This window comes from Equus przewalskii, chromosome 9, assembly GCF_037783145.1.
Source record: "Equus przewalskii isolate Varuska chromosome 9, EquPr2, whole genome shotgun sequence".
NCBI classification, from domain to species: Eukaryota; Metazoa; Chordata; class Mammalia; order Perissodactyla; family Equidae; genus Equus; species Equus przewalskii.
The window spans coordinates 27,597,182-27,623,618 of record NC_091839.1 but is presented as its reverse complement, the minus strand read 5'-3'; the positions used below and the strand labels follow the sequence as shown (position 1 = coordinate 27,623,618).

General features: G+C 56.6%; 2 protein-coding genes across 15 annotated transcripts; one reads left to right on the top strand and one right to left on the bottom strand.

Moving 5' to 3' along the window:
- Positions 1-490: 490 nt before the first annotated feature.
- TRIM28 (tripartite motif containing 28) lies at positions 491-11,152 on the bottom strand. 8 transcript variants are annotated; one of them, XM_070558874.1, is made up of 18 exons: positions 10,705-11,152; positions 8,579-8,682; positions 5,753-5,865; positions 5,397-5,529; positions 3,616-3,751; positions 3,414-3,530; positions 3,210-3,324; positions 2,942-3,088; positions 2,718-2,832; positions 2,525-2,631; positions 2,393-2,429; positions 2,266-2,311; positions 1,941-2,193; positions 1,530-1,849; positions 1,326-1,449; positions 1,144-1,230; positions 929-1,066; positions 491-838 (listed from the first exon to the last, which is right to left on the bottom strand). In XM_070558874.1, the coding sequence occupies exons 1-18, from the start codon at positions 10,890-10,892 to the stop codon at positions 662-664; spliced, it is 2,457 nt and encodes an 818-aa protein (XP_070414975.1). In that variant the 5' UTR covers positions 10,893-11,152; the 3' UTR covers positions 491-661. The 8 variants fall into 8 exon arrangements, with proteins under 8 accessions (XP_070414975.1, XP_070414978.1, XP_070414974.1 ...); XM_070558877.1 differs by having other exon boundaries at positions 10,839-10,923; XM_070558873.1 differs by having other exon boundaries at positions 5,397-5,532; positions 10,705-10,907.
- ZBTB45 (zinc finger and BTB domain containing 45) lies at positions 7,153-26,077 on the top strand. 7 transcript variants are annotated; one of them, XM_070558902.1, is made up of 3 exons: positions 7,153-7,423; positions 22,166-23,438; positions 25,224-26,077. In XM_070558902.1, exons 1-3 carry the CDS (start codon positions 7,298-7,300, stop codon positions 25,478-25,480), a joined length of 1,656 nt encoding a protein of 551 aa, XP_070415003.1. In that variant the 5' UTR covers positions 7,153-7,297; the 3' UTR covers positions 25,481-26,077. The 7 variants fall into 7 exon arrangements, with proteins under 7 accessions (XP_070415003.1, XP_070415004.1, XP_070415005.1 ...); XM_070558903.1 differs by lacking the exon at positions 7,153-7,423 and adding an exon at positions 20,014-20,152; XM_070558904.1 differs by lacking the exon at positions 7,153-7,423 and adding an exon at positions 20,059-20,152 and having other exon boundaries at positions 22,161-23,438.
- The last annotated feature ends 360 nt before the right edge of the window (positions 26,078-26,437 follow it).

Here is a 26,437-nt window from a genome sequence, read left to right as displayed (position 1 = left end):
CAATGCCTTGGCCTCAACACCATCATCCCCAAGTTGGTGAGGTCCTGATACCCTGGGTAGAATCCCGGGAGTGCGGTCCTATCCACCAGGAATACAGTACCCAGTACCCAGCTCACCTTGGCCCCAATGGGAGTCTCTGCCCACCTAGTTCACTGTGATGCCCTATCTGGTAAGGAAAAATGGTTACACCCAACTCCAAGAAACACTGAGGAAGTGTGGACACCATGTAACAATATACCTGGGACTTCACCCTATCTGCTGCCTACCTACACGGCACCCAACAGCCTCCAGTGTGTGCACCCTGTGACCCTCCCACCCACCCACCCAAGGAACCCCCAACATCAGGAAGGGCCCAGGAGGGATGCTCTTGGACACCCACATGGCTAGGGGAAAGTGCCTCCACCCCTACTCAGCCCATCACAGCTTGGGAGACTGATGCAAACAAAGACTAGGTCCCAGGACCACTGTCCCCACCAACCAAGGCCTGAGGAACCGGTGAAGTTTTTATTAAATCCACAGAAGTAAAAACCATATAGTGAGGAGCTGGGGGATGGGGCCACCAAGGAGTGGGAGCCAGGCCACCAGAGGGAGAGGATGGTGGGGGCAGGGCTGACAGGACAGAGAATAGAGCCACGCTGGACTGGCCCAGGGGGCCCATGCCTCAGGGGCCATCACCAGGGCCACTGGACAGCTCCTGGGCACTCAGGCTGGCACCAGGCAGGCTCAGTGGCGGGGGCTCCACCAGCACAGCAGAGAACTTGGTGTCACCGAAGGCCTCATTCATGCGAGTCTCAAAAAAGCGCTGCAGGCCGATGATGGACTGCACATCCGCCTTGTCCTGGGCAAGCAGATTTCGATGGGTGGGTCCTAGCTCTCCCCGCTCCACCTCCCTTCCCCCTGCCCACAACCCCACTCTCCACAGGCTCACCTCTGTGAGCTTGTTGAACTGCTTGAACATGCGGCCCACATCCTGGGCAAACTCCTGGGGGGAGCTGTAAGGTGGTGACAACTTCTCCTGGAGGCGGGCACGGATCAGGGTCAGGTCCAGGGTGCCACCAGGCTGATCCTGTAGGCAAGGACACAGGCCAAAGTTGAGACCAGGCAGCCCCTGGCCCTCCCCTCCTCCCAAGTCCCAGGACTCACCAGGGAGAAGGTGGAGTCAGTAGCCAGCTGGTGCAAGGGCCGGCAGGGCTCATGGCAGAACAGGGCCAGCAGGACACGCTCACACTTCTATAAACATTACAAGAAACATCAAGAGCCATAGGGTGAGCTGAGGGCAGTAAAACTGCTGGGCAACCCCCAAGGGAGTGGGCCCCTGCTCTCACCTGCTGGTTGGCTGGAGAAAGCTTGGCTACCACGCCAGTGCTGTCACCACCATCCAGGCTCAGGTTGCCATCCTCCTCCTTCAGGTCTGGTAGCACATGGCAAAGCGAGCAGCTCCACTCCTCCCTGGAAGAAAAAAAGAATGAGGGGCTGCACAGGACATGGCCCTGCCCTCCACCCCACACAGACCCCACATAGCCTCCTACCCTGGCACATCCTGCAGGGCAGGCAGGTGGCAATCCAGGTGGAAGCAGAACTCGCACTGGTTGCACATGACGAGGTCGCCTGGCTTCTGGCAGACGCGGCAGATGGTGGCACTGTCATCCAGGGCACCTGGGCCACCAGTTGGGGCTGAGGTGCCCTCTGGAGCCACCACCTCCAGGCCTGAGCTGGTACTGCCACTGGGTGAGGCCAGGCGAGGGCCCTCAGCACCAGGACCCTCTGCCAGCGCCATCAGCACAGGTTTGGTCTCAGGGCCCTCAGTGGCAGCAGGTGGGGCTCCAATGGCAGCCTCTGTCTCTTCCTCCTGCAAGGAGGTGACGCGTGTTCAGCAGAGTAAAGGCCTGGACAGCAGACATCATCCATTTCCCTGCCAGGGTCACTTGGGGCAAGCTCACCTTGACAATGGCCATGCCCGGCAGGGGTGGGGCCCCAGGGGCGCCAGGGGGCGCAGTCCCAGGCTGTCCAGCAGCAGCAGCTGCAGCACCCCGCTCAATAACAATGAGATTGTAATCCTCAGTGGTGCTGCCTGGGAAGACCTTGAAGACTGGTGGTTGGCTGTCAGCCGTGAGGTCCAGGTCCAGGCGCTCCAGGCTCACCCGTGGCACCTTGCGCATGAGACCACTCACCTCACCCTCACCTGAGCGGGACCTGTGGGTGCAGCGTGGCGTGAGCATCCATCCCTATGCCCACCCCATTCCATCAAAGGATAACCACACTCACCGCTTCACCCCTGACACATGTGGCTCTGCACTCGAGTAAGGGTCATCTGCTCAAGACAGAGGAGACGGCAGATTGAGCTAGACCTAGAGTACTGCAACTCTCCCACCTAACAGGCAGACCCACTCACCTGACCCAAAGCCATAGCCTTCGTGCACTTCCATGGGCTGTAGGCAAAACAATTGAACAAGCCTCAGTGGGCAAGCATCCCACAGGACCCCGCATCCCTCTCCTCCCTCCATAGTCCCCCTCCCCTGCTCACCTGGCTGCTGCCAGAGCCCTGCTTGCTCAAGGGCCCTGGAGGCCGTGGAGGAGCCATGGGTGCAGGGCCTGTCGAGTTGGTGCCAGGACGCTCTGCCACAATCTTACCTACAGGAAGGCAATAAAATAAGCATAAGATAACACACTGCCTGGGATGGTGGCAAGCTACAGCTGGAGGACAGAGAAGGACCCACCGAAGGCCTCCGCACTTTTGGTCCAGGCGTTGAGGTCCCACTGGAACTTCATCTCGCCATGTGGCTCCACAGGGTCCACAATCATCTTGAGGGCCCGGTGCAGCTGGAAGTAGATCTGGGGGTGGAGAAGTGCCTGAGTACACATGCAGTGAACAGGGATCCAGGCTGCTGGGAGGCACCCGTCTAGAACCCACCACCTGGGTGCCCACCCACACAACACACACCAGCTTCTTAGAAAGCAGTAGGGCTGTGTTATTGTCACTCTCCAGGGCCCATGAGGCAAAGCGCAGGATATGTTCCTGGTGCTTCTGGATCTTGGTCATGGTCCAGTGCTGGCGCTCCAGGCGCTCCTGCTGCCCTTCAGTCACCTTCTGTGGATGGAAAGGCAACAGGGTTGAGGAGAGAAGAAGGCACTAGGACCCCTCCACGCAAGGATGGCATCAGCAGGCAGCAGAGGGAGCCCAGGAACCCTCCCTCTCACAGAGAGTGTACCTGGGCATCATTGACCAACACGCGGCCCCGCTTGTTCAGTTCCTTCATGATCTGCAGGATGGCCATCTTAACATCGACCTGCACACGCTTCTGTACGTCAGACACTTGGCGGATCCTGGAAGAAAGTCAGGGTGGGTCAGTTCAGGTCTTGTCAGGCAGGTGGTCACCCAGGGAACCTCCACGACCCTGGCATCCACAACTTACGAGCTGCGAACCTCCTTGGTGTTCTTCTGCAATGTTGCATGCTTGTCCCCCAGACGCTTCACCAGCGAGGCCAGGAGCTTGCGCTGGTTCCTCACTGCATCCTCCAGAAACTGGTATCTGATGAGAGACAGAAATGGTCCTGTGCACTGTGCATGGCAACAGGCAGCACCCACCCACTCACCCACCCTACCTCAGGACTCACTGGTGGTCCTTGTGGGCATTGAGCTGGCAGTCCCGGCAGGTGAGTGTATCACAGCTCTCGCAGAACAGCACAAGGGGCTCGTGCTTGTGCACATTGCAGTACACGGTGCGCTCACCATCCCTTGACTTGGCAGGCCCTGAGGAACAGGAACCATGAGGCTGGAGCTTATCCTCAGCCACTCAGAGAGCAGACAGGGCTTGGGGCCTCACTTCCTGCCTGTCCTGGGCTGTCTGTTGGGAAAACCCAGAGGGCCCTGCAGCAGTGGCCAGGAAAGCACAGGCCTACAAGACCAGATCCTTGCTCTCAAAACCCTCTGCCCCAGTATGGCCAAGAGAACCCCCCCCCTCCTTTCAGCTTCTAGTAGTGACAACAAAAAAATGTAAGAATGATGACCTCTACCAGGAGAGACCTCCCCTCTACTGTTCCTTCTACTAGAATCTTCTCCAGAGGGACATTCAAGAAAGATCCTCCTCCAAACCCCCCAGTGGGCTCCCTTTCTCCTCCACTCACAGCAGCTTCTGTCCAGAAGGGGAGGGGATTCTGACTACTGTGGCATCCCAGCATGCAGAATGTTTGCTTTCTGGCAGAGAAAGCAAATCAGGGCCTAGAGACAGGCAATTTCCTCAGGAGCCGGGCCTGGTGACCTCCCCTCTCTCCTCTGCTAAGAGAAGACCATGGACTTCTTACAACCCACAAGAGGCCTTGCACAGCCTTCCCAAGCTGGGAGAGATAAGACATCAGACCAGAACCCTCGGAAAGGTATCAAGCCCCCTCTTGAGGGGAGTATCCTGGTGCTCAGAATAATACCACCAAAAACCAATATACCATGTTGACTCCCACCCCCCGCGCCTGTCCCCGTTAGAAAGCTGTCTGGGAACAAGTCCTTCTTTCCTCCCCAATCCCAATCATGACCTGGCTGCACCAACCCAGCCCGAGACACTACAGTCAGATATGATCAGCCAGTGTTTGGCTTCTCCAATACTACCCCCTCCTGAACCCTGAATTTTGCCTGGAACACAAGACACCCTGCAGACCTCTGCCCTTCCCTCCTGACTCCTCATGCTCCACAGCCACCACCTCCATCCTCATCTTCCCACCTCTGAGCTGAAGGAGCCACACTGTAACTACCAAAAACCCATTCACAGGGAGTTCTGGACCGAAAACCAGGCTAGACTCAGAAGGCTTCCAAACCCCTCTCTGTACCACTGCCAGCACATTCACAAAAATATCTGGACATGCCTATTTGATCTTCGAGTAAAACACCTACAACCCAAAGATAAAACACTTCCAGAACTCACTCTCAGTGATGCTCTAAGGGCCCTCATAGCTTATTAAGACAGTGACCCAGAGGCGTCACTTTCCCCTACAGAGCCTTAAACCAAGTGCCAGAGAACTCCAGGTCCAGAAGGCCCCTCACATCCTTTCCCAAATACCTGTTTCCCTGACTGTACATAGGGGTCCCTCCAAAACTGGGGCCTATGCCCTGCCTGGTGGCTTCCCTGATGAGCTTCCTCAAATTCTTCATACATCCCCTGCGGCACACTCAGGTCCCTTGTGCACTCCCCAGTCCCCTGCCTGTGGCCTTTCTCTGACCACCTAGACCCACAGAAACTCACACCACAGCCCCAGCCTCCCCATTTTTGAGTTCTGCCCTCAGACCCTTCTGTTAGTACTGCCTAAAGAAGCACCCTGGGACGCATCCACCATTTGCAACCTGCACCATAAGCAGTTAAGGGCGTATATAGGAAGGCAGCCTGGACCACTCCCTCAGCCTTACGTACCAGTGGAGCGCACGGTGTGGTCCTTGGTGTACTTCACCCGCTGGTGTGCCTCCACACAAGTCTCACACAACGGCTCAGAGCACTCTACACAGTAGCTGGTGGCAGGGGCATTATCCTCACAGCTAGTGCAGCACTGCTAGGCAAACAAAGAGTCAAAAAAAAAACAGAACCACCAAATAGGCGCATATTCACATCTCAAGAACCACAACCTGAACTAAGCCTTTACCTAAACTAGGCAGCCTACGAGAGCCTCGTAGTGTGGGGAGAATAAAATCTGGAGTTGGTACCATGCTCCTGGGCTGGTGCCGCCTCCCCATGGCCCGAGGCCTCCTGAAGGTTGATGGAGCAAGACATACCTGATTCGCATCCTGGGAGTCGGTAGCAGCCTTGCTGCCACTGTCCCGCATAAAGTAATTCTCCACAATGTCTTTGGAGAAGCACTGCTGCTTGCACACAGGACAGTCCACCACTGTGAAAAACAGGAAGAAATAAGACTATTGCATGTTCACGTCCAAACTATAACCCCATCTCCCTACCGGGCCCCAACCTCCACATCAGGCCAGACCCCCGCTCCCGGGGCAGGACCCAAATCCTTCTTTCATCGAACTCGAAGCAGACGCCCCATCTCAGCGCCCGACGGCTCAGACCCGATCCAGCCAAGCACTATCCGGGTCCCTATCGTCTCTCGCCCGGGCGACCCCAGCCATCGACGCGCAGAGAAGACCCCCAATCCCTGCGCCGAGCTAGGACAAACGCTGTGGGGCGGGGGGCGGGGCCGCCCTGGCCGGCCCGTACTCACCGGCGCCGTCGCCCGCCGCACCCCCGTCCCCCGAGCTGTTGGCGGCGGCGGGGGCCGCGGGCCCGAGGCAGGCGCTGCAGGCCGAGTGCAGGCAGGGCAGCAGGCGCGGCTCCCTCTCGGGCCGCAGGCGCTCCCGGCACACGCCGCAGTGCTCCAGTAACTCCAGGGCCTCACCACCGCCCCCCGCGGGTGACGACGCTGAGGCCGAAGCCGAAACCGAAGCCGAGGCGGCGGCGGCGGTGGCGGTGCGCTTTTCGCCGCCCGCCGAGCCCTCGCCCGGGCCGGGGCTGCCCGAGGCCGCCGCCGCCGCCGAAGCCGCCGCCGCCGAGGCCGCCATTCACACGCCGCCGGGGGCGCCCAGGGAGGAGGAGGGGCGCGGGGCCCACCGCGCAAGCGCAGATGCACTCGCCGCCAACGGCTGGGCCGCCGCCGCCGCGAGGCCGAGCGCCGCCACGCGCCGCCTGGGCCGCCGCCCGCTGCGCGCGGGGCGCTGCCGACTACTGGCCGCCCGCTGCCTGTTCGCCTCCCGCCGCCGACGCCCGCGCTTCCTCCTCAGCGGCCGCCGAGACCCACACGACGGACCACACACGCAACCGCTCGCCCGCGCGCCCGCTCGCAGAAAGAGCCGCGGTTGGGGGGCGGGACAGAAATAACTGGCGCCGACGCCAACGCGCATGCGCGCTAGGCGCCTTGCACCCGGGGGCGGGGCCCGGGTCGGCAGCCGCTGGAGAAGCCGCGAATACGCAAGCGCCTGAGCCGGGTCCGCCTACACCACCACAGCGTGCGGCAGGAGCGCGGCATCTGTGACGCCACTGCCGCAACCTAGGTCGCGGGCGGGGCGCGCGCACCGTTACTGGAGCGTGCGCCCCCTCCAACCCTTTCGCCAGGCCGCGATACGGCGCATGCGTATTAGCGGTCCGCTCCTCCAGCTCAATACCTGCCCCTTAGGCCGGCCAAGAGAAGTCATCTGTCGTTGCGTCAACAAGCGTCCAGGAGAGAGGGCGGAGCCTAGGGAGAGGGACGGAGGGTCCCTATTGGAGGAGGAAGTGCCCTTCTGAGCCGGGAGGCTGACTTTTGGGTTTTAACCTTTTTATTGTTTAACATGAGAAACACTGAAACTTGCCTAAGTCCAATAGATCCCAAGTACTACAGAACAGCGAGTCACCTGGCCCCCCAAGCCTTCCCTTCCCATATTTCAGCCAGCCGCTGCGCTGACATACTTTTCCAGGTGGGCGAACTGAACCTAACAGTGGGGGAATTCTAAGGAGGAAAGCAGGGTGCGGGGGAGTGAATCCTGTCGGAGGAAGCAGGATCTGTAAAGAGGGGAATCCTGCCTCAGTGGGGAGCAGGATGGGGGGGCAGGTGAGCCCTGTCTGAGGGAGGAAGCAGAGTGTTTGGGGAGAATTCTGTCAGATGGGGGAGAGCAGGCCTGTGGGGGGTGGGGGGGATCCTGTTTGAAAGAAACATGGCGGTTTTGTGGGAATCCTGTCTGAGGAGAAGCAGAGTCTCGGCAGGGATCGTGTCTGAGGTGGGAGCAGGGTCTGTGGGAGGAGATGGTGTCTGAGGTGGGAGCAGGGTCTATGGGAGGGGATCGTGTCTGAGGTGGGAGCAGGGTCTGTGGGAGGAGATGGTGTCTGAGGTGGGAGCAGGGTCTATGGGAGGGGATCGTGTCTGAGGTGGGAGCAGGGTCTGTGGGAAGAGATCCTGTCTGAGGTTACTAGGAGAAAACTCGAGGGACCAGTGCCTCGGGGCTGGTCCCTGCGTTGGGCCTTGGCCCCCTGTGCCGGGCTCCTCGGTCCTGAGGTAGCCAGGCCAGGATGAGGCTCGGGGCAACAGCTTTTGAGAGGACGCAGAGAGCCTGGAGTGCCGGCGCGTCCAGCTCTAAGACCTGCCTCTACCTCTCCAGGCCTCGCACACATAGGGGCTGCGGGACAAGCGGGGCGCCGCCTCCCCCTGCCCCAGCCCCCTAGGCGCCCACGTGCGGCGGCCGAGAAGAGTCTAGCCCTACAGGCCGGGTGTGGCCCTCGTGGCCAGCGGGGGTCCGCGGGGCTTTGTTTCTGCGCCTGCCTTTGTTCCAGCCCCGGCGCGGCCCCCGAGGCCCGGCCCCGCCCCGCGGCTCCCCTCCCCACCCCTCGGCGGCGGTGCTTCCACCGGGCCACGCCCCCTCGCCGCCGGGCCCGCCCCTTCAGTCGTTTCCCCGGGGCCTGGCCGCCGACACTTGCTTCCTTCCTCTGGTAATCGGGAAGGAAAGTGTTGCCTGGCAGTAAGCGGGGTGAGGTGTGGCCTCCTTTAGTAATATATCCTGCTCACTTTTCACGACCCCCTCCACACACACAGGGCCCCAAAGTCACCGAGGGAGGTGGGGAGGAGTGACCATATTTACCTGGCCCCTGAGGTAGACACGGGGTTGTGAGGGGCCAGACAGTCAAAATAACTAGGTGATGGTACAGAGTGTGGGAGAGGACTCTCCTTGGGGCTCCCAAATACCTGCAGGAAAGACAGTTCATGCAGAATCAATAAGTGCAAAGGCCCTGAGGCAGACCAGGCACATAGGGAGCAGGGAAGTGAGGAGTAGTGGGAGGTGCCTAGAGGTTGCTGGACAGCTAGCTGCGGATAGGTTGCGTCCTCTGATTGCCCCTGGTTATAGGCCCTTCACTAGACTCTGGCAACTGGTTTCAACAGCCCGCTAAGGCCCATGCTCTTGTCTCTAAACAGTCCTTCCTTTCTCCTTCTGGGCCCAGGACCTTCCTTCCTAGTACCTGGCAGCCACACAAACAGGGTGTGGAGTGTCCCCTTACCAGGTGCCAGTAGCGGGCCTTGGAGTGTCCCCTTACCACCAGGTTTTGGGCCACTGCCAGCCTCATTGTCCAATTGGGGAAACCAAGGCTTCTGGAAGTGCCAAGACAGCAATGGGGGAGGTGGATCAACTGGAAACCAGGCTCAGGCAGACTCAGGGAAGCATAAGGGGGCATCCTAGGACTGGCTGGGCCACAGTGGACATACAGGAGGGCAAGGCCAGGGCAGAACCCTTGCTCACAGGTCTTTTTTTTTTTTCCTTTTTCTCCCAAAACCCCCTGGCACATAGTTGTGTATTTTTAGTTGTGGGTCCTTCTAGTTGTGGCATGTGGGATGCCGCCTCAGCATGGTTTGATGAGTGGTGCCATGTCCGCACCCAGGATCTAAACTGGTGAGACCCTGGGCCTCTGAAGCGGAGCACACAAACTTAACCACTCAGCCACGGGGCCAGCTTCTCAGAGGTCCTTTCTTAGGAGCCAGCCTATTCACAGGTCCAGAGGTATACAGCAGGACATGAGTACCTCTTGGCTCTGCCCCCAAGGTAGGCCAGACTGAAAGTCAGTGTCACCTTATACTCTCATCCCCTGTGCTCCTTGCCTGCTCTTTACAGCATCTCACCCTTCCGAGTTCTGGACCACTGGAAACTGCCTCTATGCTGGCTTTGCAGTCGGGGCTCCAGGTAAAACAAAGCGTCGGAGTCACTCAGACTGCACCCAGGCCAGCCAAGGCCTGCCCACTGCCCCTTTGGGGCACCTGCCTGCAGACAGCCACCGTCTCTCTCTCTTCCTTCCCCAGACTCTACACCCGCACCTGGCTCTCCATCCAACTTCGGGTGTCACCCCCAGAGCCACGTCCTGGAGAGGTCTTGTGGCTGTGTCATTCCAATCTCTTGCTCCATGTTCACAAATTTCATTCAGAAAGTAGACAGTTGTGATAGTTGCACAACATCATGAAAGTATTTCATATCACTGAATTGTATACTTCAAAATAATTAAAAGTTTTATGTGTAATTTACCACACACATAAAAATCAGATTTTGATGAGAGTCATGGGGTCTGTTCCTGCTGATTTTGATCTCACTGCTCTGCTCCAGCTACACAGCTACACAGGCCAACCCGTTGTTCCCATTGCACTTGCTGTTCCCTCTCCCCAGAATGTTCTTCCCCACCTCTTTCTGGCTGGCTCCTTCTCTTCCTTCACATTTCAACTAGAGTGAATCACAAGGACATGACTTCCAAACAGTTTGTGCTCACTGCTGCATCGTCCATGCCTAGCCCAGGGCCCACTTCACAGTAGGCACTCAGTAAATGTGTAAAATTCATGGAGATGATGACTATCTTGACCCTGGCAGTTTTATAGGCTACAAGATGAGGTTTGAGTTCTATTACTTTTTAAACTTTTTAAAAATTTAGTTAAAATTCATATAACATCAAATTCATCATTTTAGCTATTTTAAAGTGTACCTTCAGTGGCATTTCATACATTCACAATGTTGTGCAACCACCACCTCTGTCTGGATTCAGACCATTTTCATCACCCCAAAAGGAAACCCTGTAGCCATCAGCACTCACTCCCCATTCCCTCTCCCACCAGCCTCTGGCAACCACTAATCTGCTTTCTGTTTCTATGGACTTTTCAACCTTTTGATATGATATATAATTATATAATATAATGCTTATAATATGTAGAGAAAAGCACACACATCATACGTACAATGAGCAACCTGGGTAACCAGCTCTGATAGCAAAAAACAGAACATCTCTGGCTCCCAGAACCTCTTCATGCCCCTTGTAGTCCCCGCCATCCTGACTTCTCCCACTGCAGACAAGCTTTCTTCGTCTACTCACGAAACCACGCAGGGTTTGCACATCAGTGTCTGGCTTCTTTCTCTGAGTGCACATCCGTGTGGCTGTGTGGCCTTGGTTCCTCCCATGTCCTTGTGTAGGGCACCGTCAGACAAATACCCTGCATTTGTTTACACATTCTCTTCTTGACTGCGCTTGGGACTTCCTCCTGCCTGTGCTGTTACGAACACAGCTGCTGCACCATACATGGCTTTTGGCTGGGTTTTTCTTTCATTGTAATGAGCTAGCGGAAGGTTTTAGCAGAAGATGGCATGATCTGATTCCCATTTCAAGGGTCTCAGGCAGGGACTGGATGGCTGGGAGATGGAAAGCAGAAGATAAGCATCCTGGCAAGCCAGGCAGAAAAGGCACTAGATCCTCTAAATACCCTTCAAAATCACTGTAGCTCTTCCATTAGTTTCCTATGGCTACTGTAACATATTACCACAAACTTGGTGGCTTAAAACAAAAATTTAATTCACAGTTCTGGAGGGCAGAGTTCTGAAATCAAAGTGTTGGCAGGGCCACACTCCCTCTGAAGGCTCTAGGACAGAATCTTTCCTTGCCTCTTCTAGCTTTTGGTGGTTTCAGGGGTTTCTGGCCTTGTGGCTGCATCACGTCAATCTTCAAGGCCAACGTCTTCAAATCTGTGTTCCAACTTCATATTGCCTTTCCCTCTGTGTGTTATTGCTATGGCTGAATTGTATCATCCCACCCCCCCAAATACATATGTTGAAGCTCTGCCAATGTGATAGTATTTGGAAATGGGACTTTTGGGAGATAATTAGGATTAGGTGAGGTCATGAGGGTGGAGTTCTCATGATGGGATTAGTGTCTTGTTAAGATACCAGAGAGCTTACTGTGGTCACAAGACATCATGTGAGCACACAGCAATATTGCAGCTTCCTACAAGACAAGATCAGAGGTCTCAGGATAAAATCTACCTTGCCAGCACCTTGATCTTGGACTTCCCAGCCTCCAGAACTGTGAGAAGTAAATTTCAGTTGTTTAAGCTATCCACTCCATAGTATTTTGTTATGGCAGCCCGAGCAGACTAAGACAGTTTTGACAAATTTCCCTCTGCCTCTCTCTTATAAGGATCCATGTGAATTTACATTTTGAGTCCACCCAAATAAGTCAGGATAATTTCTCCATTTCAAGAGCTTTAATCACAATTGCCAAGATTCTTTTTCCTAAGAAGGTAATACTTCCAGGTTCCGGGGATTAGGGTGTATATATCTTTGGGGGCCCTTTTTCCGCCTACTGCAGTCCACTTTTCACAGATGGGAAAACCAATCCCCAGAGAGTAGAAGGAGTTGTCCAGAGTGCCACAGCCTGTATGTGTCCAACCCAGTCCTGGGCTTGGCAGGTGCCCCTTCCATCTGCTGCCTTCCCGAGGGAATCTGTGGCCCCCAGGGAGGGCAGGCAGGGAAAGGACAGGAGGCATCCAGAGTCCAGAGTTTCATCCCTTTCCTTGCAGAGAAACCAGGGCTTCTGGGAGACGTTACTGATTCCAGGACTATACAGGGGAAACTCCCAGGTGAGCCTGGAATACCTTGTTATGCCCCAAAGTAAGTAGTACCCAAAGAATGAGAGAAATGTGTTAGAAGGACACAGAAGCCAAGCCTGATGATGTATATAACTCAAGCATCAGAAAAAACAATGACTGGGGCTGGCCCCGTCCCCGTGGCCGAGTAGTTAAGTTCGCGCACTCCACTGCAGGCGGCCCAGTGTTTCATCGGTTTGAATCCTGGGCACAGACATGACACCGCTCATCGAGCCACGCTGAGGCAGCATCCCACATGCCACAATTAGAAGGACCCACAACTAAGAATATACAACTATGTTCCCCGGGGGCTTTGGGGAGAAAAAAGGAAAAAATAAAATCTTAAAAAAAAAACAATGACTGTCATTGACTGACACACAATGAATCCACTCTATGCATGAGTCCTTAAGGGTTCTCAAAAGAGAGAGCCAGAAAAAGGTGGCCATCTGTCACCATATGATGCTGCTTTTAAGCCAGCCCCTCACTCTGAGGATTCAGCACTGATCCTGCCCTCCCAAGGGGAACTGTATTTCAGAGGAACGTATGGCACCAGTTCTTGCTTAGATAATTAAAAGTTAGAATTCGGAAAACATTTCCTAACCAGTAATGAGATTCCTAAGCTGGCCAGGATTATCTGTCGTGTACACTATGAGGTGAATGGAGGGAGTGTTGTCAATGTGGCTGTCTGAGGAGGGACACGTGAGTGGGTAGTGGACAGTCAGGTTGCCACTGCCACCATTAGGGTCAACGACGTGGAGATCCCCCAAGGAATGCAGTAGGACCCACTCAACACCCCTTGTGAGGGGTTCTAGCCAAGAACGTTTGGCCTGAAACCCAACAAGTCTTTATTTAATTAATTAATTTATTTTTTGAGAAAGATTAGTCCTGAGCTAACATCTGCCACCAAGCCTCCTCTTTTTTCTGGGGAAGACTGGCCCTGAGCTGACATCTGTGCCCATCTTCCTCTACTTTATATGTGGGACACCTGCCATGGCATGGCTTGCCAAGTGGTGCATAGGTCTGTACCCGGCATCCAAACTGGCAAACCCTGGTCTGCCGAAGTAGAATGTGCGAATTTAACTGCTGTGCCACCAGGCCGGCCCCCAACAAGTCTTTACATCTAACTTCCCATCCACGGGAACTACAGGGGATGTTGGAGGGAGACTAGCAGCCAGTGTGCCCATCCAGAAGGGCTGATGTCCTGCCAGAAACCAGGTCCACCATCCTCTACCAGTGCTCTTAGAAGGGACTGTAAATTTCCAGCCAGACACCAGATCAGTGGCTGCTGGGGCTGGAGCAGAAATGGATGCATACTGCACAGAGGAAATTTTAAGGGGAGGGGGAAAATCTTTGAAGGGTACCTGCCATGGGTATATTTTTTTTAAAGATTTTATTTCTCCTTTTTCTTCCCAAAACCCCCAGTACATAGTTGTGTATTTTTAGTTGTGGGTCCTTCTAGTTGTGGCATATGGGATGCCGCCTCAGCATGGCTTGATAAGCGGGGCCATCTCCGCACCCAGGATGTGAACCTGCGAAACCCTGGGCCGCCTGAAGCAGAGCCCTTGAACTTAACCATTCAGCCACAGGGCCGGCCCCAATGGGTGTATTTTATGGCATATAAATATATACTTCAACACAACTGTTAAAAAAGGAGGGAAGGTCCAAAGAAGATATGCAAATGGTCTGGACAATAAGCCTATGAAGTCATTAAGAAAATGCAAATCAAACCACTATGAAATACCTATCCATACCCCACTTAGGATGGCTATTTTTTTTTAAAAAAAGGACAATAACAAATGTTAGCATGGGGGCTGGCCCGGGGGCGCAGAGGTTAAGTTCACACGTCCCATTTTGGAGGCCTGGGGTTCGCTGGTTCAGATCCTGGGTGTGGACATGGCACCGCTTGACAAGCCATGCTGTGGTAGCCATCCCACATATAAAACAGAGGAAGACGGGCATGGATGTGAGCTCAGGGCCAGTCTTTCTCAGCAAAAAGAGGAGGATTGGCAGCAGATGTTAGCTCAGGGCTAATCTACCTCAAAAAAAAGAGAAGAAAAGAAAAGAAAAAAAGAAAAAGAAAACATGTTTAAACAAATCCTTGTACAGAAATGTTCATACCAGCACTATTTACAATAGCCAAGGGTGGAAACAACCCAAATGTCCATCAGCTGATGAATGAATAAATAAATGTTGTATTTCCATACAATGGAGTCTTATTCAGCCATAAAAAAAGAATGAATCACTAATAAGTGCTGCAACTTGGATGAGCCTTGAAAACAATATGCTAAGTGAAAGAAATCAGACACAAAAGACAAATATTGTATGATTCTATTTATGTAAAATATCCAGAATATGCAAATTCATAGAGACAGAAAGTAGAGTAGTGGTTGCCAGAGGCTGGGGGGCGGGGGGAGGAATGAGGAGGTACTGCCAGTGGGTACAGGTTTTTATTTTGGAGTGAGGAAAATGTTTTGGAACTAGATGGAGGTGATGGTTACACAACATTGTGTCTATACTAAAATCCACAGAATTGTTCACTTTAAAATGTTTAATTTTGTGTTATGTGAATTTCACCTTACCTTAAAAGGAGGGACAATGAATGATCTAACCAGACAAAATTCACAACATCTGAGTGGCAAGGGAGCCTGAGGCAAAGTGGCCAAGACCTCCCTCATATTGTGTGATTCCATTGATATGAAATGTCCAGCACAGGCCAGTCTGCAGCGACATTAGATTAGCAGTTGCCTAGGACAGCGCTGGGAATGGGGACTCACAGTGAATGAGCGGAGGGATCTCACTGGGGATGATGGAAATGTTCTATAAGAGGAGGGTGCTGAGGGTTACACAACATGGTAAATTTACTAAAAATGGTTGGATTGTATGTATCTTGAAATGGGAGAATTATATGAGAGTTGGTGTCCAGAGTGGGGAAAGGCTGTACTGGGTCCGTTGCCCAGCTGGTGAGGCAACCTTACAACCTTATAAACTTGCTGGTGTCAAGCCCACACCAACTCCTATGACCAGGGTGGCAAGAATGTCATGGAGGAGCAGTGGATGTGAGAGGAAGTGACTGAGAAACATTAATTAAAACAAACATTTTAGGGGCCAGCCCCGTGGCCCAGTGGTTACGTTCCCACGCTCCGCTTTGACAGCCCAGGGTTTCACTGGTTTGGATCCTGGGAGTAGACCTAGCACCACTTATCAAGCCACACTGATGTGGTGTCTTACATAGCAGAACTGGAGGGACCTACAACTAGAATATACAACTATGTACTGGGGGACTTTGAGGAGAAGAAGAAGAAAAAAAAAAAGACTGGCAACAGATGTTAGCTCAGGTGCCAATCAAAAAAATTTTTTTTTAAAACCCCAACATTTTAATCTGGCTTCAGTGGATGGGTTAAACCGGGGATGGAAGAAGAGGCCTTAAGGAACAGAACTGTCCAGGTGTGCCATCTTGAGGGCTTTCCCCTTTGCCTACAAGCTTTACTTAAAAAAAAGTTTTTAACTTAAATTTTGTTTTCAGTGTACTAAAAACAGGACCAAAAAAAGGACAAAACATTTGCTAATTTGGGGACGTGAGTGCTCCAGTGGCTGCAAAATTGTTCTACGTGTTTCTTGGGTTTTTTAATTTTTCAAAATTATTCCAAGAGCCCAGTACACTTGATTGCGGGGACCCAGAGAAATGACAGTGGTGGTTGCGTTCTTACGATTATTATTTCAGTTTAGGTCTCCCCCTTCCCTAGTGATTTCCTTAGACCTTGTCCATGAGGCTAGAAGGATGTTTTGTCTTTTACATATGAAAGCAAATTAAATCTCTTCTCTTCTCTGTTGCAAATATTCCATACTCCACCCCCACCCCCTTGTAGACAGTCCCTGATCCCTGTCCGGATGTTTCTTTTTTGGTAAGTCCTGAAGGCACCTTGCTTGGTCCCACCCATTGCTCCTACCTGCTTTGTAGGCTCCACCAGAGCCTGGGTCAGGGCTCCCCTCCAGCCCCCTCCCCAGGCTTCGGCCTCTGAGGCCTTTCTGGTACATAAATGAGATCTGGCCACTGCCCCTCCCCCATCCCACAGGTCTCCCCATTTCCTCTCAGTCCTGTCAGGAGGGCTATAAACTCTCCACTGCTGGTACCTGCCTTGCCAGGGGCCTCCCTCAGTCACCAACCTACCTTATACGGGGAAGCATTTTTCCGGGGACATGCTTAGTATTTGACCCCTGGGGTTCCTGGCAGACTGAGGTGTGTGCCTGGGTTTGTGGACGTGCATCCCACATCTAGCACAGCCCAGACATAATCGGATGGGGCTGCACTTGTAGACACTGGGACCTGAGCACTGGGCTTTACCCATGGAGAGTGGCTGCCACAGAGAGGGACCCTGCATGAGATGCCAGAGTAGTAATGGAGGGTGGAGGGAGTTTGGGGACTCTCATTGAGCTGGGAGCAGCTGAACCTTCTGACTTCTGACCTGTGGTGGGAGTGGGGTGGGGTCCCACCTGGGCCAGCTGAGAAGGCCCATTCACTCAGGAGCTCAATTTCTGCTCCTTTCATGTGTCTGTGATCAGTGTGACCTTACAGGTTCTTTCCTCCATGGGCAGCCAGTGTCGCCTGCCCTTTCTCATCCTCCACAGCCTCCAAGACTCTTGGACCTAGCCTGGAATTTTCAATATTTGCAGGCCACATCAGACACTCCCTGGCTTATTATTATTTTTTTTTTTTGAGGAAGTTTGGCCCTGAGCTAACATCTGTTGCCAATCTTCCTCTTTTTGCTTGAGGAAGATTGTCACTGTTAACATCTGTGCCAATCTTCCTTTATTTTATGTGGGATGCTGCCACAGCATGGCTTGATGAGCGGTGCTAGGTCTGCTCCTGGGATCTGAACCTGCGAATCCTGGGCCGCTGAAGTGGACTGTGCGAACTTTACCACTATGCCACTAGGCTGGCCCTCTCTGGTTTATTAAACTTGTGTCCTCAGCTACACTATTTATTCCTTGAAATGCCCTCAACCACTGTGACAGTCTTTGGAGAGAAAAGCTAAATAGATGTTTTCTCAATTCTCGTGATGCTGGAGGCTGCAGCTCCTCCCTCTCTTGCAGCCTAAGAAGGGTCAGGATTTGGATTTTTTCCCTCCTGCCTCCCACATCTCTTCTGGGCCAGGTCCTCCATCTCATCCTCATCCACTGAGACCTTCTCTGAAGCCACTCATGTCCTCTCCTTCCTACCCTGAATCTGTCTCCTTCTGGCCTTTCCTGCCAAGGTCTGAGCAGCCATTGCTGCTTTCTGGGCCTCCTGCTTTTGCTACCCCACTAGGTCCACTATCCTCCCTGTGGTTCTTTAAACACACAGATGTGCTGCCACCCCTGCAATCCTCACAGCAGTCGCCTCATAATTCTCTCATCTGCCTCACCGTCCCTCCTCAGAGCCTTCACACATGCCTTTCTACCTACCCTGATGCTGTTCCAGCCATGTCTGGACAGTTGGTTTCTTCTCTCACCCCTTCAATCCCTCTGCTTGTAGGATGGGGGAATGAGACCACCAAAGTGCTTGATAAATGCTAGTAAGGCAGAAATTAGGCATTCAGCAAGAGAGAAGCAGTGGGAGGGTATTCATCAGATGGGAAAACAGTGGCATTTATCACACACTTACTGTGTGGAGGCCCCCAGTCTCTGGCAGCTGTATTCATTTTCTACTGCTACTTAAATTACCACCAACTCAGTGGCTTAAAACACCACGCATTTATTAGCCCACTCTTCTGTAGGGGAGAAGCCCAGGCAGTGTCCTCTGCTCCAGGTCTCACAAACGCTGCAATCAAGTTGTGGGCAGGGCTGGGCTCTTATCTGGAGGCTCTGGGGAAGAATCTGCTTCCCAGCTCAGTCAGGTCGTTGGCAGAATCCAGTTCCATGCAGTTGTAGGACTGAGGTCCCTGTTTTCTTGCTGACTGTTGTCCCGGGCTCTTCTCAGATTCTAGCCCCCCCATCCATTGTCAAATGGCCCCCTCCACCTTCAAAGACCCTGGAGTCCTCCTCCTACTTCAAGTCTGTTTTCCTTTTCTGCCTTTAAGGACCCTTATGACTACCTTGGGCCTATCCAAACAATCCAGGATCATCTTATTTTAAGGTCAGCTCATTAGCAACCTTAATTCTATCTGCAATGTACTATAACTATTCACAAGTTCTGAGGATTAAGGCATGGAATTTCACAGGGGGGATTTTTAGAATTCTGCCCCCCCCCAACAAGATGATTTACAATGCCCAGAATCCTATGGAATCAGGCCCAGGGTAGGGTGAAGCAGCTGTTGGCACCTCCATTCCTGTTTGGGTTGTAGCAGCAGCAGCTGTCTGTCGAGGTGAAGGACACAGATGAACCCCCACCCTCACTGGCCCTGTGATAGAAGATGGGGGGCCTTGAGGTCAGGGAGGGTCCCTAGGGGAAGTGGTGGCAGCTCAGCTGTGTGAGAGGGTGCTACAAATGGAACTGTACTGGCTGGCCTCGAGGTGGGCAAAGCAAAGAGCCTGAGGCCAGAGAGAAATGAGCAGTGACAGGAATTGGGGAGGAGAGGGGTCATTGAAGTTGGATAGAGCAGACCCAGTGAGCCAGGTAGGCCATTGCCAGGGGCCTAGATTCTGAACAAGGACAATAAGGCCATTAGACTTCGGTTTTAATGAGGTTCCTCAGGGTATGGGCCATCAGATGGGGATGGTGGCTCCCCACCAGGCAAATCCCCTCCCCCCACTCCCTTCAACACATCTACAACACAGCTAGCCAAGGTGGGAGGCAGGCACTCTGCACTTGTGTCCCCATACTGGAGGCTAAGAAGTCAGACCTCTCCTCCTCCTCAAGTAGGACTCCACACCTGCCGCACAAGGCATAGGGGTCCGCTGAGATGCCAGGGGATGTTCTGACCTTGAGGTCCAGGCCCTGGTGCCTCTCTCCAGCCACCGAGTAGAGCATAAGGCCAGGCCAACAGGCCACTCCAGCCTCACCATCTAGAAGGCTCGGTTCATGAACGTCCTAGACAGCCAGCCCCATCTCAAGGCCCTTGCAGACCAAGGCTGTTCCCTCTGCCCAACAGCACTTCCCACAGATTCCGTTCCCTACAGTGACTTCTGGTCTTTGGAGGCCGGCTGCTCACTACCCTCCTGGCAGAGGTACCCCCGCCGCCCTTTCTTTTCTGAGCCCCGGCCCCGAGTGTGGCGTGCAGACGGCGTCCAGCTCAGCATCCGTTTATTTACGTGGTCACCACTCGCCCTGAGCAGGTGGGCAGGGGCGGGGAGGGGTGGGCTGCCGCCCATCTAACCTGGGACCGAGGCTCGGGGAGGGTAGCATCCTCTCCCGCACTCCGGCCGCAAACGCCGGTGGGGTATCTCGCCTGCGTCCATGCGGGGCTGGAGTCCGAGGGGCCAGGGGGCGAGCCCTTCTCCCACGCCCGCGCACTCCCCACCGCGCCTCCGCTGCCCGCGGACAGACACACAGGCGCCGCCCCCGCCTCCCTCTATGGCCGCGCCGGAAGCGTGCTCTAGCCGGAGTTTCCTCGCCGCCAGGAGGCCCCAGCCTCTGTGCATTTGGTTCCGACTCTAACCAGAACCGGAAGTGCGGGCGGGCAGCGGCGGCTTATCTCTATAGAAACACCGGAAACGTGCTCCGACCTAGCGCTACCTAGCGCTGCAGGGGTTGAGCACTTTGGTTCCGTGGGCGTCGCGGCCCGGAAGTGCGGCCTTAGAGGTGGTGAGCGGGAGACGGCCGCGGCGCGGCCTGGTCCCTGAGGAGGAGCCGGAGGTGGGGTCGGGCGGGCATCCCCCTGCAGCAGGGCCCGCGGGGAGGCCGGGGCGTGCCAGGGGAGGGGCGCCCGTGCTAGGCTCGGAAAGCATGCTGCGGACGGGAGGGGGCGCTGTAGGATGTGGGCCTGGCGCGGGCAAGGGCACGGAGGCGGGAAATAGGTTGGCCGGGGCCGGGGCGGTGCAGCCGGAGCGGGTCGGAGAGCGGGCTGTGGGCTCGGGCAGGGCGTGAGCAGTGGCGCAGGGTACGGGAGAGGGTGCTCCGAGCCAAGCGCATGGCGCAGGTGAAGGCGTGGCACGAGAATGCGGCGCCATGCCTGGGAGGGTGGGCCTGTTCTGAGGCGCCAAGAAGGCCCTGCTGGTGTGGACAGGAGTCGGAGCCCGCCTGGGAGCAGGGCGCGGTGGGTCGGAGAAGGGCTCCAGCCCTGCAGGTCGATGCGGAGGTCGATGCGCAGGTCTCTGTCCCCATCGCCCGGGCACGGATCGGAGGCCTTTGGATGCTGGTGAATGAAGACGGGGAGGGTGCTTGTGGCAGAGTAACGGCACGAGCAGACTTGGCTCGTTTGAGGAATTGCCAAGAATTAACTTTCGCCAAGGAGGGGTCTGAGCAGAGGGTCCCCATCTCTCAGGTCTCTTAGGTCTGAAGAGGCTCCCCCTGGCTGTCGCGTGGGGAACTGCGCGGGAGGGGGGCCCTGCATCAGTGTAGGCCAGCGGTACCGCTGCGGGCGAGGTGTGCAAAGTGGTCTGAGCAGTCAGAAGTGGAGCATGCAAGAAAAGGATGGGTCTGACGCTAGCAAGGGAAAGGCGATTTGGGCATAAAGAGTCAGAGGGCGTGAGTCTGAGACCCCACTAGACCCTGAAGATTAAGAGAGGCCTCACTCTGGGGCTGAGTGACCCTAGCTGAGCCAGGCTGTTGGATAGTGGGTGGGCCCCAGGGTGCATCCTATGTCCCAACTCTCCTCCCGTAGACTGGAGGTGTGTGGGGCCTGGGTGGAGGATGAGCCAGGTCTCCCATCCCTGTTTGATAGAGGGGAAACAGGCCCAGTGAGCTTGGTGCTTTTCAGCTTCCCCACCCCTCCTCTTTCCTGTCCCAGAGAGTGGGCAGTGCTCAGATTACAAGGCCACAGTTTGGTGAGAAGTGTCAGGATTGCTCAGCCATGCTGACCTCCAGGCGGCTGCTGCTCCACTCGTGCCTACCCAATTACACACCCCTGCACAGTCCACACAAACCTCCTCCATGCTACACTCACACCCTGCGTCCCATAGGTCCCACTGAGAATCCAAAAAGCACCTCCCTGCGTGCTGGGGTCTGCCAGAAACCATGTGTTTTCCTCCTGTGGGGTACCTGCTAGGCTAAAGCTGAATGCACTCTCAACCCCTTGTCACTATGCATACCCTGAATCGCTAAGCCCAGGAGACAGGTAGTGCCACCGACCCCTGCAAAGACCTCGGTATTCATTAGTCAACCTAACCCTGTTCTGAGGCAGCAGACCTGTTCTGCACAGGGCCTTGCATGCTCTAAAGTTGAGGGATATGGCAAAGGGTGACCAAAAGAAGCCTCGAGTCGGGGAGTCACAGCTAGCCGGGTGGGATGTGGATGAGGCTGGCAGCCAGTTCTGGATAGGGGTCCCTGCCTCCCTGGGAGTAGGACATGAGGAAGGCTTATGGATATTGGAGTTAGGGGAAGGGTGGGTGGGTAGGCTACCATAGGGGAAGCTGAGCCCTGGACGGGGGCAGACCTGTAGTATCCCTAACGGTCTCCCAGGGGTGCGCTGGGGGCTGCGGAGGTGGAGGGAGCTACAGAAGTCCTGGAGTAGGGGGAGTCCTGCTGTGTCCTGTGTGTTGGGACCAAGGACTTCGAGGGGCGGTTAGGGAGGGCTGGGGTTCTGAAAGCCTGGTGGTGTGGTGTGCCCTTGAGCCCTGTCCTGCGATGAGGGCTGAGGGACATCAGTGCTGGGGCAGAGGGGGGTCCTGGGCTGACCTCCCCCCACCCACACCCCCTCGTCCAGTGCAGATGGCGGCAGCAGAGGCGGTGCATCACATCCACTTGCAGAACTTCTCTCGCTCGCTTCTTGAGACCCTCAACGGGCAGCGGCTGGGTGGCCACTTCTGCGACGTGACAGTGCGCATCCGCGAGGCTTCGCTGCGTGCTCACCGCTGCGTGTTGGCCGCCGGCTCGCCCTTCTTCCAGGACAAGCTGCTGCTTGGCCACTCCGAGATCCGCGTGCCGCCGGTAGTGCCCGCGCAGACCGTGCGCCAGCTCGTAGAGTTCCTCTACAGTGGCTCGCTGGTTGTGGCGCAGGGCGAAGCACTGCAGGTGCTCACGGCCGCGTCGGTGCTGCGCATCCAGACCGTCATAGACGAGTGTACGCAGATCATTGCCCGTGCCCGCGCCCCCGCCGCAGGCACCCCTGCGCCCGTGCCGCTGCCCACGCCCGTGCCCCCGCCGCTCGCACCTGCGCAGCTGCGCCACCGCTTGCGCCACTTGCTGGCCGCGCGACCCCCAGGCCACCTGGGTGTCGCGCATAGCCGCAAGCAGCGCCAACCCGCGCGCCTGCAGCTGCCCGCGCCCCCGGTGCCGGCCAAGGCGGAGGGGTCGGACGCTGACCCCACCCTGCCCGCGGTCCCAGACGACGGCTGTGACGACGACGACGAGGAGACCGATGACGAGACCGAAGGCGAGGAGGGCGAAGGCGGCGGCCCAGGCGAGGGCCAGGCGCCCCCTTCTTTCCCCGACTGCGCCGCCGGCTTCCTCAGCACAGCCCGTGACAGCGCGCGCGAGGAGCCGCCTGCGCCCGCCGGCCTCTCTGACTACGGCGGCGCCGGGAGAGATTTCCTTCGGGGGGCCTCTGCGGCCGAGGACATGTTCCCCGACAGCTACGTCTCCGCTTGGCAAGACGAAGACGGCACCACCGCCGAAGGCTGTCCAGCCGAGACCTCGGCCCCGCCCGACTGCGTCCTGTCGGGACCCCGCACGCCCGGTGTGAAGACCCCGGGGCCGCCCGTCGCGCTTTTCCCCTTTCATCTGGGCGCTCCCGGGCCGCCTGTGCAACCCTCGCCTGCGCCCTCCGGGCCGGCCCCTGCGCACCCGCCCACCTTCTACCCGCCACTCCAGCCGGACCCGGCCCCCAGCGCGCCTCTCGGGGAGGCTCCGGCCCCGCCCGCCGCCCCGTCGGCCACCCCTGCGCGCGCCCCGGGTGCGGAGCCGCCCGCGTATGAGTGCAGCCACTGCCGCAAGACGTTCAGCTCGCGGAAAAACTACACCAAGCACATGTTCATCCACTCGGGTGAGCCGGGGTGGGCCTCAGCCCCTTGGTCATTGGAGATTCAAACGTGAGGGGGAGCGGGCACTGACGCGGTTGGTTGCTCTTTCGTGACCCCAGGGCAGTCTGGAAATTGAGCCCCCGAGTATGACGCGTGTAGGGGTGGGGAAAGCCCCCTTACATGGAGTAGCAAACACTCCTGCCGCCCCCCTACCTCGCTTTATTGCGGCAGGGGGAATCTGAAGGCTGCGTTGGGGAGCAGGAATCAGCCCAGAACCTTTGGAAAGCTGGTGGTGGAGCCTTTGGTCATCACGATGGAGTGTGGGATGCGCAGGAGGGATGGAGTCTTGGCAGGGGAGATGTGGCCAGGTTGGGGAGCAGTGCTTCAGGAAACCTCCTGGGTCTTCCCGAATGCCAACGGACCCAATGGAAGGGAGGGGGCGTTCCCTGGCCTAGAGAAAGCGTGGGGGAGCCGGCAGAGAGGCGGCCTGATCAGGGCTGGAGGAGGGAGATGGAGCTGCAGTATGGGGACCCCACAGCTGCTGGGGAAGGAAAGGGAGGCCTCCTCGAACCTCAGCTATGGCTGTGTCAGGGAGGTGGCTCCAGTCCTCAGTGGCTGGGGGAGAAGTGGAGAGTGCGCCCGGGTGGTGTGCTGGGGGTTGTGGAGCGAGGGCCCAAGGTGGTGCCTGGCAGGTCCTGGGTGTGTCGTCGCAGGGAGGGTGCAGGGTGCTCCCTGGGGGCTGAGGTGGATGACACGGGTACGGAGCTGCATGTGGTTAGGCAAAGTGAAGATTTGGTTGGCAGGCCAGTGGGAGTGGAGTGGGGAGTTCTGCAGGGCCAGGAATGTGGGATTTCACTGTGAATGGTGAGGAAGGCATCATCAATGTTGTGAGCTGGAGAGTGACTGAGGTGTGATTTACAGTTTCAAAGCTCCACCTGGCTGCCTTTCGGACAAGGAGAGAGGGCAGGGGGTGCCAGGGGGGTACCAGTCAAGATTTGCAAGCTTTGTTTGGCCTTAGCCAAACAGGTGCCAGGTGCTGAACAGGTGCCAGGCCTGGTTGGTCTGGGGAACCCTCTGCCAGGCACTGCCCTGCAGCCCCCTGCCGCTGACAGAGACTTTTTATTAATACCTGATGACTTTAGGGGCCAACACAGCCCACCTCCCTTTCTCTGATCCAGGATGGGGGCTGCAGCCTGCTTTGTTACCCCGGGAACATTATAGTGGCCAGCAGGCAGGGGTCCTGGGCAACAAGAGGCTTCCAGGAGGAAGGGGGGAAGGTATGCCTAGGTCTCTTCCAGTGTAAGGGTGCTGGGCCTTGCCAGATTGTCCCCAGAATGGTGGCCAAGGATAAGTTCAGAATGCTCTATGGGCATGCCAAGAATGGGGGAAGGGGAGGCCCTGCCCTGTGCCAGGCCCCGTGTGGATTGGGGCGGGGGGAGGGGCAGTCCCTGGAGGTAGGGGGAGACCTGAGTGGTTAGTCCCGTTGGGCAACGATGTCCCAGACAGGAAGGGTTCCCAACTGGGAGAGTACTTGTGGGAGTTGGGGGACCTTGACAGGCAGTGGTATCCCTGTATGACAGTAAGGGTCTGAGAGAGGGGCGTCCCATACTGGGATATATGTGGGGGTCCCTGTTAGGCAGAAAGGTACGGGAGTGAGGGGTAGTCCAGGAGTGGAGGGGGTGTCCCTGCCGGGCAAGAGGATTCGTGGTTGCTGGTTGGCCTGGGAGTGGAGGGGAGCCCCTGCCCGGCAAAGGCGCCCCAGGGCTCCTTCCCAGCTGACTTGTGCGTGGCCGCCCTGTCGCCCGCAGGGGAGAAGCCCCACCAGTGCGCAGTGTGCTGGCGATCTTTCTCGCTGCGCGACTACCTGCTCAAGCATATGGTCACGCACACGGGCGTGCGCGCCTTCCAGTGCGCTGTCTGCGCCAAGCGCTTCACGCAGAAGAGCTCGCTCAACGTGCACATGCGCACGCACCGGCCCGAGCGCGCGCCCTGCCCCGCCTGCGGCAAGGTCTTCTCGCACCGTGCGCTGCTCGAGCGCCACCTGGCTGCGCACCCGGCGCCCTGATCCGGGCCTGGGGCCTGGCCACGCCCGCCGTGTGACTGACCACGCCCCCCACCGTCTGCCTCCCCCTCTGAGGGGTCTGGGACACCCGGTGGGGCTAGGCCACGCCCACTGCATCGTCCCTGCCCAGCGGAGTCACACCCGCTGTGGTGCCTCCACCACGTTCCCGCCACCAGACCACTCTTTCCCCGGAGCGCAGGCCCTCCCCATGCTTCCACCCTTTCCTCCAGACCTGACCAGTGGCCCAGCCCGCCTTACTCTTATCCTCCTGCCTACTCGAACCCTTCCGGTGGTGGCTGGCTGTGGCTGGGGATGGTCAGGGACTCGACCCGCTCTGAGAAATGGATCATCCCCAGCCTGAACTGGGCGTTCACACCGTTGGAGCCGGGGCTCAGGATTCGTGGCTTGGACTTCGCCTCGCACCCTACTCCCTCTGCCCCAGTGTCATGCTGGGCCAGGTCCCTGGCTCCCCACTCCGAGCTACCCTTCCCTCATCTGAAGCCTAAGGAGGCTCAGGTGGGCCCATCATGGACTGGGACCGGGCCTTGCGACCCGCGCTCTGTAATAAAGGACTATGGGCCGTGGAGCCCAAAGCCGGAAGCTCTGAGCTCCCGGACCCGTGCATTCCTCGCCGTCACAGGCTGGCTGTGGGGGTCAAAGCTCAGCACCCACGTCCCTGGGCAGCACCCCTGCCCCCACCCTGGGCTCCCTTGGGCAGGGACAGCACAATTTGCTTCGTCATCTCATGTCTCTGTTCTCTGGGTGGGAATGGGGTGTGCATATGACTGGTGCTTGAGTCATCTAGAACCCTCAGTTCTATGGGGAGAGGTACAGGCTAGCCACATCTGAGGTGGGTCTAGGAGAGGGAGGCCATATGTGTGAACCCCCGGGCCACAATCCCCGCTGCTGCTATCCAAGATGCAGATTTCGAGGCCCTTCCCTCCAGTCTTCCAGCCAGAC

Excerpts from the sequence above, each read along its gene's own strand:
- TRIM28 (XM_070558871.1), bottom strand. The coding sequence starts at position 6,532 with ATGGCGGCCTCGGCGGCGGCGGCTTCGGCGGCGGCGGCGGCCTCGGGC. Across the intron at positions 3,325-3,413 it reads ACCAAGGAGGTTCGCAGCTC|GATCCGCCAAGTGTCTGACG; the intron begins GTAAGTTGTGGA and ends ACTTTCTTCCAG. Across the intron at positions 1,450-1,529 it reads GCCCTGCAGGATGTGCCAGG|GGAGGAGTGGAGCTGCTCGC; the intron begins GTAGGAGGCTAT and ends TTTTTCTTCCAG.
- ZBTB45 (XM_070558900.1), top strand. The coding sequence starts at position 20,427 with ATGGCGCAGGTGAAGGCGTGGCACGAGAATGCGGCGCCATGCCTGGGA. Across the intron at positions 20,655-22,165 it reads TCGGAGGCCTTTGGATGCTG|ATGGCGGCAGCAGAGGCGGT; the intron begins GTGAATGAAGAC and ends CGTCCAGTGCAG. Across the intron at positions 23,439-25,223 it reads GCACATGTTCATCCACTCGG|GGGAGAAGCCCCACCAGTGC; the intron begins GTGAGCCGGGGT and ends TGTCGCCCGCAG.